General features: G+C 42.3%; 1 protein-coding gene across 1 annotated transcript in view; it reads right to left on the bottom strand.

Moving 5' to 3' along the window:
• The window catches only part of HYDIN (HYDIN axonemal central pair apparatus protein), a 317742-nt gene that overhangs the window by 99532 nt on the left and 204970 nt on the right, over nucleotides 1–13240 (bottom strand). Inside the window, exons 30-38 of the mRNA XM_038753650.1 lie at nucleotides 12923–13100; nucleotides 11216–11346; nucleotides 9845–9978; nucleotides 7493–7629; nucleotides 7125–7252; nucleotides 6541–6732; nucleotides 3421–3570; nucleotides 1493–1732; nucleotides 156–324 (exon numbers count right to left, since the gene is read on the bottom strand). Of these exons, the coding sequence (XP_038609578.1) occupies nucleotides 156–324; nucleotides 1493–1732; nucleotides 3421–3570; nucleotides 6541–6732; nucleotides 7125–7252; nucleotides 7493–7629; nucleotides 9845–9978; nucleotides 11216–11346; nucleotides 12923–13100 (1459 nt within the window). The remainder of the gene's footprint in view (nucleotides 1–155; nucleotides 325–1492; nucleotides 1733–3420; nucleotides 3571–6540; nucleotides 6733–7124; nucleotides 7253–7492; nucleotides 7630–9844; nucleotides 9979–11215; nucleotides 11347–12922; nucleotides 13101–13240) is intronic.

A 13240-nucleotide genomic window follows, 5' to 3' on the forward strand; every position in this document is an offset into this window, starting at 1 on the left:
ATTTAGCTTGGGAATACCTAGTTGTGAAGGATGAGAGGTTGGTGTCAGAATCTGTGACTCTGTAGCTGTGACCCTTAGTTTCCAGGAAAATGGTAATGGGTAGGCCGCAAATCAGCAGGGGACATTTTCCTTACCACTGTGAGTTGAATTCTCACCATTGTCTTGATTGAGAGTCTCCAACATCCTGGTCTTTGCCTGCTCCTCTAAAAACCTTTTCTGCTCCTCGTAATATTCCAGCACTTCTGGTGGCAATTTTTCCCCGGGCAGGCGAGGTGGTAGCAGCAGGGTATTATAGGAGTCATAGCCCTTCAGCTTGCGCAGAATCTAGCCCAAATGGGAACACATGGGACAATAAGACACTGTATCTCCACAAAATTTCCTCCTGATACCTGCACTTCAATCTGAAAGCTCTTTCCTTCTGCTGTTCAGGGTCAGCTTCTTTCAATCATCTGCTCGCTCCACCTTCTTGTTCCTCAAAGGCCTTTTTTAAAAAAAAGGCATTTTTTTTAGAGCCAATTATGTGCCAGGCACTGCACTAAGTGCTGAGGTGGTACAAGCTAGTCAGATTGGACGCAGCCCATATCCCACACGGGGCTCACAGTCACAATTCCCATTTTACAGATGAGGGAACTGAGGCACAGAGAAGTTAAGTGACTTGCCCAAGGTCACACAGCAGACAAATGGTGGAGCCGAGATTAGAACCGAGTCCTTCTGACTCCCAGGATTGTGCTCTATCCACTAAGCCACGCTGCTTCGCTAAGGCCTTGCAGAAACCAATTTTCCTTTGTTTCTCCTATTCTACAACCCATAAAGCTTCATGTTTTATAACAGTTATTTTAAAGCAATTATATAGTACTTTTAATTTGTGCAGACGAGAACATTAGGGTCAAGCAAAATCAGGGGCCAAAGCTTGCGGTTTTTAGGCATGAGTGCCCGAATATCACCATTTAAACTCTGATTATTTATTAGTAAAAGCTTTTCATGCCAACTGTGCATGAGTAGAATGCAATATTCAAGGATCATTTTGGGTCTGATTTACCACTCCTTTAACAGGAACCCAATGGCCAAAACAGGGCTACAACTCAGAATTCCAGGCTGTAAGTGCCGGGTAATTGTTTAGAGTCTAGTTCTGCCTCTGACGATATGACATGTACCATATGGAATGTATCACCATCTTTCATAAGCATCTTGTGGGTTGTGTTGAGGCAGATTAGTTTAAAGAGCTCTAGAGCTGAGAGAAGAAAGGCATAGTCACCTTAAATGGCTTGAATTATGGTTGTGACCAGTCCAGAAATTAAAATTCTCTGCTGTTTTTTAATCATAAATCATTCTCACTGTTTTCTCCAGTTTACATGGGCTCAAATATTTAAGCCAATATCTGAGCTCCATAAGATCCCTTGAACCACATGACCTATTTATCCACCACCCGGATGTGCTTCTGTCTGTTGGATCAGACAAAACCACAATGGATTAGAGATTTTGCTCCTTTTACCTTCTCTTCTTCAACATACTGCTGGTCGAATTCAAGTGAGTAAAACTCAATGGGAAAGTTGCAAGGATTCTTCACAACAAACTCTGCCTCGTCGCCGACACTGTATGGCATGAGAGGCCCCAACTCTAGCACCAGAGGGTTAAAATCCAGGCGCGGTTCTAAACCGTGGCCCTGAACCCACAGTGTGAGGCGTTGATTACTCTGGAAAATGTGAACCTCCAGATACTGGCTGTAGAATTTCTAAACAGAGAGAAAAAACACTGTCAACAAATCCCCTTGACACTTATTTCTGCTCTCTGTTTTGTGAAATCACAAAACAGTAGGTAGCACCTTCTTTTAAAAGGGGTCAATTAAATTCCACTTGCCAACCATTTTTTAAAAATGGTATTTGTTAAACACTTACAGTGTGCCAGGCATTGTACTAAATTCTGGGGTAGAGATAAGCTTATCAGGTTGGACACAGTCCATGCCCCATTTGGGGCTCACAGTCTTAGTCTCCATTTAACAGACGAGGTAGCTGAGGCACAGAGAAGTTAAGTGATTCGCCCAAGGTCATGCAGTAGACAAGCAGTGGAGCAGGGATTAGAACCCAGGTCCTCTGACTCCCTTTCCTATGCTCTATCCATTAGGCCACGCAGTCTACATCCAACATCCAATATGTGTAACCAGGTGCTAAAATCTGAAAACCTTTCCCACCTGTCTTCTTTCCTCTATGCTGCTAATGGAGTTTTTAAGTCCATAAAAGATATCCAGCACTATAGAAGACTTTCAAATTAAGGTCCCATTGGGCGGAAATTGTACTGCCCTAAAAAAATCCCAATTACACGAAAAATGTATCATGCTAATCCGAGTCTCAAGAAATGGCACTAGGTTAAAATAGTAGCTGTATTTCTCTAATTACCTCAGGGCTTGATTTGTTCTGAAGGGAAGACTATGATCTGAATGCTACCAGGGCACAATGTACGCCACTCCAAAGAATTAGAGAGGAAAACTACATGGGGTCTCATCAGATCCACCCTCTGGCAAAGCAAGAGGGTTTCCAAAAACAGCAGACCCAACATTAACGTTCATTGTCAACTATTCCTTATCACAGCTCCCAGGCTCCCCAATTTCAAGTTAAGCCCAGGGAGACTTTGATACTAGAAAATTTTTATCTCACAGAATTAAGTACAAATCTGTTCGCCTCTCCCCATTTTCATATTTTCCCCTCCAAAAGTCCTTACATTTCTTTCTATAATGGGCACCCATCTTTCATTATCAGCTGGGAGTAGAGGTTAAAAGCCAGTATTACACAACCACAAGAGACAATCTTTAGAAAAAGGGCAGACAATCTCCTATCCGGGATGCCTCAGTGCTGCAGGGTGTCCAGTTCCTGCGGGGAGGGAGATGTGCCAAGGTTGGCCTCTTAGGGACCCTTTCAGCTCTAAAATGATATAGTCAACACTTCGTCGTTTGGTTACACAGCCCCAGCCAGGGTAGCATTCAGGACTAAAGAAGGGAGAAGAACCAGAAAGCAATTTACCGGAGAACTGAAGGAACCTCTGGGGTCACAAGTAGTACCCTGTTACCTCTCTATGAGGTTTATCTTGAGAAGTAATTTAATCTCATTTATGCTGGACTTCAGTAAAGCCAGCCTAATAAAATGAACAAAAGATTTACTTCTAATGCTGAGTTTATGGCTCTGAACTATTTATCCCAAATAGAAACAATCCCACAATGTTATTTTAACAGGCTACCCACTGATGTTAATGGGATTCCGAGTTCGACTTCTGATTTGTTTCACCTCTGGGGCTGGAGAGGGCATGCGACTCTGCATTTGCTGACACACCCAGGTGCCAGTTTTGCTGGCCAGAGAATAGTCTCAAGGTCTTAATGACTAATAGAACTGGAAACGTCTCACTCTTTAAGAAAGTGGAGCCCATTCTTACCTCTTCCGCTGGCATGAATTTGACCTGCACATTGATTCGCTCTCCAGGATCAAGAACTCCAGAAGGTGGAATCATCTCAAAGATCCGTGACTTTGGCTTTAATTCAGCTTTGAGCTTTCGCCGAAGGTACACCGGCATATATTTTTCTTCCTGGGTTGACAAAAATCAAAGATTGATCTGTTTTAAGAGAGAATGTATCGTCTTTTCCAAGATGACTAGATATTATCCACTTGGCAATATTTAAGAGATTTGCGAAAGAAAAACATATTACAACATTCTGCCTGGCATAAATACCTGGAGTTGCCATTTGTTTCACAGCTCTGGGATTCCACACTAGAAGCAAAAACCTCCACAGTTGTCTTCATGTCTCTCCAACTCACCCTAACATACATATCTGCTTTCTTCACCCACTACTCCCCAACTCACTCTCTTCTTTCCTCCCATGTTAACCTTCTAACTGTATCTCTCTTGACTTTCCCACTTCCATTACCTCAGTCACACCGGCTTGGAACTCCTTCCTATTCCCAAACTGATGATCAAAGCCCACCTTAGTCAAAAGTCCTCCTGAATGCCACCTCCTCAGACAACCCTTCCCCAATTAAGGCCTGAACCTCAAGTTGTATAAACCTATCAATTCTACCACTTACTTATTTCTTCATATCCAACCACAACACAGACATACACACACATTCGGACAGTAAAGTCTATGGCATATTTTGATTACTTTGTAGATATTTTCATATTTATTCAATTGTATTTCTTGAGTGCTTGCTGTGTGCAGTGGGGTGAGCAAGAGTGACTCCATTTTGTAACATAGAAGCCATTTCCCAAGATACTATTCTTTGACCCCATGAGCAACAAAGTCAGAGGAGGAATTGGAGGAGAAACTGAATTGTTTTGCTGAGAAATCTGAGGAGGACTTGAATTGCTAAGGAGAAGTGGAATTGTCTTGCAGAGGAGTTTTGAGGAGGAACTAAACTGCCCTGCTGTCAGGCAGGGGAAAAGACTGCTGGATGAGCCTGAGGGATAGCCGTCCCCCTGGCTTCACCCGGTAACAAGTCCGAGACAGCACGCAATTGGAGCAGCAAATCAGGACCCCCAGCTGCAATCCCACCACAACAACTGATAAAAGTAGAGAAGCAGCGTGGCTCAGTGGAATGAGCCCGGGCTTTGGAGTCGGAGGTCATGGGTTCAAATCCCGGCTCCACCAATTGTCAGCTGTGTGACTGTGTAACTTCTCTGTGCCTCAGTTACCTCATCTATTAAATGGGGATGAAGACTGTGAGCCCCCCCGTGGGACAACCTGATCACGTGGTAACCTCCCCAGCGCTTAGAACAGTGCTTGGCACATAGTAAGCACTTAATAAATGCTATCATTATTATATTATTATAAAAGGGGGAAAGAACTGGTTCCCTGGGTGCGGAAAAAACATCTTAAGAAATGCACTGAGATGCCTACTGCGGCCGCGGCCAAAACACCTAAGACTTGAATCAGGAGTCATGCTGTGGGCAGCCGGACTCCTTGAACTCCTCTTATATAAGACCATCTGTATGAACTTGGGGAAACCAGTCGATGGGTAACTATATTTGTAGTAATTTGTGTGTGTGAGTGTGTGCACGTGTGTAGACTAGGCTTGGAATACAGTTTTCTGCTATATACAGTAGTGTTTTGGTTTCACTTTGAACATGTCAGTGAGTGGCTGACCCTATAGGAGCTCCCAGATAATTAAGGCTGCCCAGGTGGGGAGGGGAATCTACGGATCTCATCTCAGGGACCAGGAATCTCGGGGAGGTGAATCTATGGATCTCACCTACAGGGGCTCAGAAATGTGGGTAAGGGGCATCCAAAGATCTCATCTCAGGGAAACCTGGGTGAGGTGCACCCAAGGGGAGTAGGAATCTGGGTATGGTGAATCTTTAACAGCTTGGGGGAGAAGTCGGGGCTCATGACACAGAGCACTGTACTAAGCACTTCATGTCCCTCTCCTTGTGGGCTGGGAATGTGTCACTTTTTTGTTTTTTACTTCCCATGCATTTAGGACAGTGCATTGCCCCCAGAATATGCTCAATAAATGCCACTATTATTACTTCTACTACTTTTTGGGAACTCTTTATTGAAAGTACCATTTTCACAGGAAGTTGTGAGGACCCATGTGAGACAGGGATTGTGTCTGACCTGGTTATCTTGTACTTTGCCCAATGTTTAGAGCAGTGCTTGGCACACAATAAGTACTTAACCAATACCACAGTCATTATCATTACTATTATTCTCCTTAATACTACTACTACTAATGATAATTTATAATAAGATGGGAACATTTGATTCGGTAATAATTTTCTCAGCCAGACCATGTGCCAAGACTGTAAGCTCCTGTGGGCAGGGAATGTGTCTACCAACTCTGTTATACTGTACTCTCTTAAGTGCTTAGTACAGTGGTCTGCACATGGTAAATGCTCAAAAAATATGACTGATTGATTGATTAGCAGCCTCTCAGCTAAGGAACCTGCACAGCAGGAGGTGGAGGAAGTAGCTGATAGAAGCCAGGACCGCCATGGAAGCATAAGGTTTGTGAATTACCTGATATACTTTGAAGCCCTGGTCTTGAGTCTGATTTCAACTACAATCACTCTCCCGCCCTTGAAAATATCATCTAAGTACTAATAATACTAATAATATAATACTAATACTAATAATACTAATATAATATAATACAACATTGCTATATTATTAATATAATAATTTACACACACTAAATAATATAAAAATATCATATTAATTATAATTATCAATAATTATTAATTATATTAAATATAATTATCAATTAATTAATAACATAACATAACAAAAATAATATAATGTATAATATATAATTATATACTAATGTATAATATAATAATTGATAACATTAATAATATAATAATAATATAATGCTAATAATACTATTACTACTACTAATTTATAATAAGATGGCAACATTTGCTTCAGCTGTAGGGTTTTTTTTTAATGGGGTAGAATTTTATTTAACCTCTGTCTAAAATTTACAGTTATCTTCCTTGGGGTTCCTGAAGAGGAAGGATACCAGGGAGAAAGAAAGAGGAAGAGATTCGTATCTGTTTTACCTTCTTTGCCTTCTTACTGGTGCCGACACACCATTCACAGGTAACCGGCATTTGGTTGTGAAGTTGGATGGTTTCCACCTGACACTGCCCACACTGAGCTGTGGCAAATTCCAGTTTATCGCAAGACATGGAGAGAGATGGGACGGTGACCTTGGCACGAAGGCAGATGTGAAATGTCGGCCCACCCACTACCTACAGTAAATAAATAAGGGGACAGCTTAGCATAGCGGCCTAGCCAAAAACTCTACACCCCCTCAAATTTGGAGACCAAATCCAAAGCGGCATGGCTCGAAGCATAGTACAGCCTGCTAAAGCACTGAATCGAGAAGAGGGCTGCTGAGACTGTGGGTCGGTGGTTTTATAACACACTAGAAAGGAGTTCTAATCTTGGATGAGTCACTAACAGGTTGAGGGACTATCTGCACTTAATGCAACTGCCTTGTGCTTCCTTTTCCTTTTACGCAAAGGGCTACAGCAAATAGAGCTGTTAAGAGGAACAATGAGTGGCAGTGGTTGTCATCCAAAGGTGCTACAAAAATGCCAATCCAGCACCTGAATTTAATGTCCCGGTAATTCAATCCCACCTTGATAGGCAGAAGAACTTCTGTACATCCAACAGGAAGGTTGGCACTTTGGGGATCAAATTTCACTTCAAACGTTTCCGTTTCACAATACGGCAGGTTCTTCACCCGGTCCAACTCTGTACTGAAGCCTTGATCGAGACAGTAAGAAAAGGTCTTAGTCTTTTTAAAGGAAAGAAAAGGAATGAATGACAACTGGCAACAGGTTCACAGTTTCTAATTCACTCTGCCAGCCAACCGTTTCAGTCACAAAGTCACCTTTTCAATAGATTTAACTGTCAGTCGAAGAGGTGTTGAGGCAGCATACGGGAGGTACGATGGAGGAGTTACTGGGGCCAGGATAAAAAGGGAAGTATTTGTAGATCAGTTACCTGTGTCATGCAGGACCCGCCTCACTGCCTGGAAGGACACAGGGAACTGGCTGGTGTTTGTGATCTTGACAATGTGGGTCAGGATATTCCCAAGAATGATGTAGCCGAAATCCAGAATGTACTCGGGCAGCTGAGCTCTGAAAGTGTTAATGAGATCACTTCAATTCACCGCTACGGTGTTTCCTGATTCTGAGAGCAGCGCTTTAAAAGACGTGAACAAGAGAGAATGCCTCTCAAATTCCCTCCTGTGGTGGTTGGATCCACTTCTACAGGAGGACTTGTGACTTGAGTGGTTCTGGAAAACTGGGTCGGACTTTGAAAAGTCTCAGGTTGGGTCCAGTTTTCTCTTAAGAATTAAGTAATGAATGGGGGATTGGTTCCCGAAACGTAGCATCCCTTCAGTCAACCCTATCAATCAATCACATTTATTGAGCAATTACTGGGTGCAGACCACTGAACTGTTCGGGAGAGTACAATATAACAGAGTTGGTAGACACATTCCCTGCCCACAACAAGCTTACAGTTTGAGCACACCGTCCAGCTAAGAAAATTAGTACTGAAGCATATGTTCCCATATTTTTCATTATTATTATTATAATTACTATTATTACTGATAAAAATCATGATGATTGTGGCATTTGTTCAATGCTTATTATTTACTGTGTGCAGAGCTTGGGAGGGCATAACAGCACACAGGAACTTATTTACACCCATCTTAGCACACATGCATATGTGTCTCCTCCATTTATTTTTATTACTCTAGTTTTACGTATTTTCAAATTTTTTTCCCTTGAAAGAATATAAGTTTCCTGTGGGCAGGGGTTATGTCACTAAATTCCTCATAGGTAGGGAATGAGATACTTCTTTATTTTGTACTTCCCAAGTGTCTAGAATAGAGTGATTCAGTAGGTGCTCAATACATGATGCTATTACTACTACTACTACTATTACTGAATAAACATTAGGAAGCTTATTTTTATCAAAATTATGTAGAACTGAATAGTCAAGTACAGAGGGCTAATATAAGCAAATTAATGAATTCATATTGAATTGGAGAGTTTCCACCTTTGAAAACCAGCTTTTACTTCATTGGAAGTAAAATGTGGCAGCTTGACCTAGTGGAAAGTGCATTTTCCTGCAAGTCAGAGGACGTGGCTCTAATCCTGGCTTTGCCACATGCCTGCTGGGTGACCCTAGGCAAGTCACTTAATTTCTCTGGATATCAGTTTCCTCAACTGCAAAATGGGGATTCAATACCTGTTCTCCTTCCAGGGACATGGTCTATGTCAGATCTGATTAACTGATATCTAACCTAGCGCTTTGAACAGTGCTTGACACAAAATGTGCGCTTAAGAAATATGATAGAGATGATAATAATAATAGTAATAATAATTTCCCCTTGGACTCTACTTAGAGATCAGGTCACTCCCCCCTCATTTCAGCCTCCTGGCCTCTACCATTCTGCCCCACCTCTGTCCTCTTTAAAATTTCTCCCCTGTTCTAGCTGTTTAAGTTACTTTCTCATTTCCACCATCACACAGTAAGTGCTCAATAAATACGACTGAATGAATGAATGAATGAATCACTACCCATAACCCTAGAGCTAGTGCTATTAAGGAGCCTTGTGTTGTAAAATTGAAACCAAAGTGTGTGAAGCTGAAGTGTGGTGTAAATTTATAAAACGTTTTAACTGCCATTTGTCTTCTCGCAAAATGCCTTAAATTGAGAATTCCCTCTATTGGGAAATTGGTTGTTGATACTAGAGAAGCAGCGTGGCTCAATGGAAAGAGCATGGGCTTTGGAGTCAGAGGTCATGGGTTCAAATCCCGGCTCTGCCAATTGTCAGCTGTGTGACTTTGGGCAAGTCACTTAACTTCTCTGTGCCTCAGTTACCTCATCTGTAAAATGGGAATTAAGACTGTGAGCCCCAAATGGGATAACCTGATCACCTTGTAACCCCCCCCCCCCCCGCAGTGCTTAGAACAGGGCTTTTCACATAGTAAGTGCTTAATACTAATTAATACTAATAATGCCATCATTATTAGTACTAATAGCTACCAAACAGCTGAGACTAGTAATAGTATAGGGCACTCTAATAATAATCCTTATCTGACTTAATATTAATTGCTTTCACCATCTGGCACTCTTTTCGGAATTGCTGGCTTTAAAGAAAAGTTGAAGACCATCTGTTTTAGCCTAATGATACTGGATGTTTGGCAGGTGTGAGTTTGCTGATTTAATTCTTACAAAGAAGTAATTAAATCTACATTTGGACTTGGTAGTCCCTCTTTAGGGTACTTCAGCTGATCTATTATTTAAAAAAACTAGGTATACAAAGGAAAGTTTACAGACTTGACGAGCTTTCGGCAAACTCGGTGGCTCTGGGGAGAATTCTCTACGGGATCCCGCAAGATCGGTTTCTGTTGCTCTAGGGCATGCTCCTGGATGATCAGCCGTTCCACCTCCATATAAAGCAGGCCATCGAACTATGAGAAGTCGAGAGAAAAATCAACCAAGTTTTTCTAGAGGGTATCAGCTAATCACAGTAGACATCCTTCATTCTGATGTCACATGTAAACACCCTAATCGACCAAATTACATTGTTCGATTCACTGCTGTCCCAAAGTTTGCTGAAGATTGCTGCTGCCCGGATTATCTTTGTCCAGAAACGCTCTGGGCATATTACTCCCCTCCTCAAAAATCTCCAGTGGCTACCAATCAATCTGCGCATCAGGCAGAAACTCCTCACCCTGGGCTTCAAGGTTGTCCACCACCTCGCCCCCTCCTACCTCACCTCCCTTCTCTCCTTCTCCAGCCCACCCCGCACCCTCCACTCCTCTGCTGCTAATCTCCTCACCGTACCTCGCTCTCGCCTGTCCCGCCATCAACCCCCGGCCCAAGTCATACTCCAGGCCTGGAATGCTCTCCCTCTGCCCATCCGCCAAGCTAGCTCTCTTCCTCCCTTCAAGGTACTACTGAGAGCTCACCTCCTCCACTATGCCTTCCCAGACTGAGCTCCTTCCTTCCTCTCCCCCTTGCCCCCCTCTCCATCCCCCCATCTTACCTCCTTCCCTTCCCCACCTGTATATATGTATATATGTTTGTACATATTTATTACTCTATTTATTTATTTATTTATTTTACTTGTACGTATCTATTCTATTTATTTTATTTTGTTAGTATGTTTGGTTTTGTCTCCCCCTTTTAGACTGTGAGCCCACTGTTGGGTAGGGACTGTCTCTATATGTTGCCAATTTGTACTTCCCAAGCGCTTAGTACAGTGCTCTGCACACAGTAAGCGCTCAATAACTACGATTGATGATGCGGATGATGAAGATACACAGGGCTCCCACAAACCTTCCCCTGAGCAGAATGAGGAGAGGTGATAACCCAAACCAACTTGGGTCTTAGGGACTTAGCCCAGGGCACCCCAAAACAGACGATGCATCCCGGACACATTGCCTAGACATGTAAAGGAGCATATGACAGGCCCTCTACCTGATGGCAACATGGCTGATAGCTACTCTCCTGTAGCTCCATCTTCAAACCCTGCCTAAACAACGTAGAAAATGTTCAGGGGTGGCTTTTCCCGCTCCTCCCACTCATCAGATAACTCACAGAGTATGGCTTCAGCAACTATCCTCCCTTCTGAAAGTTGTTTGGATAAGCTGTTTCCACTTTGCTCAGAGTAATTCAAAGACCAGAGAAAACCGCTGGCCTTACCATGGGAAAGGAATCTTCCATAGGTGCCTCTCCAGTCACGGCGCCTGGACTGTTGACTCCTTCATCCCTGCCCAAATCTTGTTCCACTTTTCTTCTTGCCTTCCTTAGGACTGCTTCATATTTTTCATTTCCTTTCCAGGAACGAAGGAAGAGGGGAAGGAGCAGAGAGTCAGGAAGAACGTGAATTAGCCAAGATTAACAGCTCTTTGAGGGCAAGGATTGCATCTTCCACTGCAGGGTTTTGTATTCTACTGAGCAGTCGGTACAGTGTTGTGCACATTCAATAAATGCCATTTATTGACTGTTCGTGGTAGTAGGAAATGGAAAATGAGTCCTCTAGCATTTATTCCCCTGTGGAATTTTTCCCTGCTAAGGAACACAAGTGACTCACTAAGGAAACTCCGTTGGGCTACCCGGTGATGTGATGGGAGGAAGCGTGCAATGTTTACAAAGGTTCGGGGAAGACAGACTCCATTGGAGTTAGGTTTGTTTAAATAATAATAATAATAATAACAGTTAATGATTGTGGTGTGTGTTAAGCACATACTATGTGCCAAGCATTGTTTAAAGCACTGGGGTAGATACAAGATAATCAGATGGGACATAGTGTCTGTCCCACCGGGGCTCACGGTCTGCAACGTGGAGGACTGAGCATTATTTGGGTATTCTCAACTGGATAATTAGGCCAGATAACTTATGGGTAAAAAATACCAGACATCTGTGCTGCCTAGATTTACCAGACAGTTCTCAACTCAACTCTCTACTTCACTTTTGGCTAGGTGGATAAGACATTATCCTAATGAAGGAACCAAAAACCTTTTCAGGAACTTCAGTGACTGTTTACAAACTTCATTCGTTAACCATCCGAGGAACAGGATTTTGGGAGAGATCTTAAAAAACAATTTAGCTGCCAAGATTCCATAGAAATCACCATTCATGACTGAGAAAACAGGGTGAATAACAAAGTGATCAAAATGCCTGCTGTGTGACCTGGGCCTCAGTTTCCTCTACTGCAAAACGGGGAATCAATACTTGTTCTCCCTCCTACTTAGACTGTCAGCCCCTTGTGATGATGACGATGATGATGATGGCATTTATGGGACAGGGACTGTACCCAGCCTGATTAACTTGTGAGCACATGTGAGATAAGGACTGTGACTGAACTGATAAGTATGTAAGCACTTAATGAATACCATTATTATTGTAATAATTATTTGAGCAAAAGAATTGAACCTCTTTTTCCTTCAATTTCCTTATGAAAATTAATTCATTTACATGGATGCAAGAAGATTAAAAGGAAGTAACTGGTACAATAGAATTTTGGAAAATTGAAAATGCTATACAAGTTCAAGCTACTGTAATTAAGGTACTAAGTTTGTAAACAATCTGGAGATCCAAGAAATTCATAAGCGGTATCAAAGAGGCTCAAGTGTTTTGTTTTACTGAGTTCATAAACAGAGAAACAAAGAGCTCTTGCTTTTGAATGTACCTTACGTTTGGAAAGAAACATTTCTTTCCCTAACCTCTGTGGAACCATTTCAGAGCCAAATGGCTGAGATGAGGTTACCAAAACGTTTGGCGATTCAGGAAGACAGACTAACAGCTGCTTATAAATGCTTACAAAAGATATGGGTGTCACTTCATCATCAGAAAACCTGGAAAGTAGCATGCTCGCAAATGAAAACTATGCTGAATGGAACATGTTACCTTTGATATTGCGTGGAAGATCCATACAAATCCTGGGGAAGATCCCTTCTCCAAAGATGGCAATGTCCTCTGGTTCTAAGTGGGCTATCTGAACCTGGAAATGCCTCTCAAACACTTCAGGCACTCCAGGGAGGTAGTAAAGCTTCAATATCTGTTCTTTTTCAGATTCAATGAACCCCTAAAAATGATAGTTTTCAAAAAAGCTATGACACAGTTCACCCAGATGAGGACTAGGAAAATTATGGGGGAAAAGTCTTAAATACGTTAGACAGAAAATTTAATTTGAAGAAATGGGTTATTTTGGGTTTGGCGGGTGGG

The sequence above is a fragment of the Tachyglossus aculeatus genome, chromosome 11 (assembly GCF_015852505.1).
Source record: "Tachyglossus aculeatus isolate mTacAcu1 chromosome 11, mTacAcu1.pri, whole genome shotgun sequence".
NCBI classification, from domain to species: Eukaryota; Metazoa; Chordata; class Mammalia; order Monotremata; family Tachyglossidae; genus Tachyglossus; species Tachyglossus aculeatus.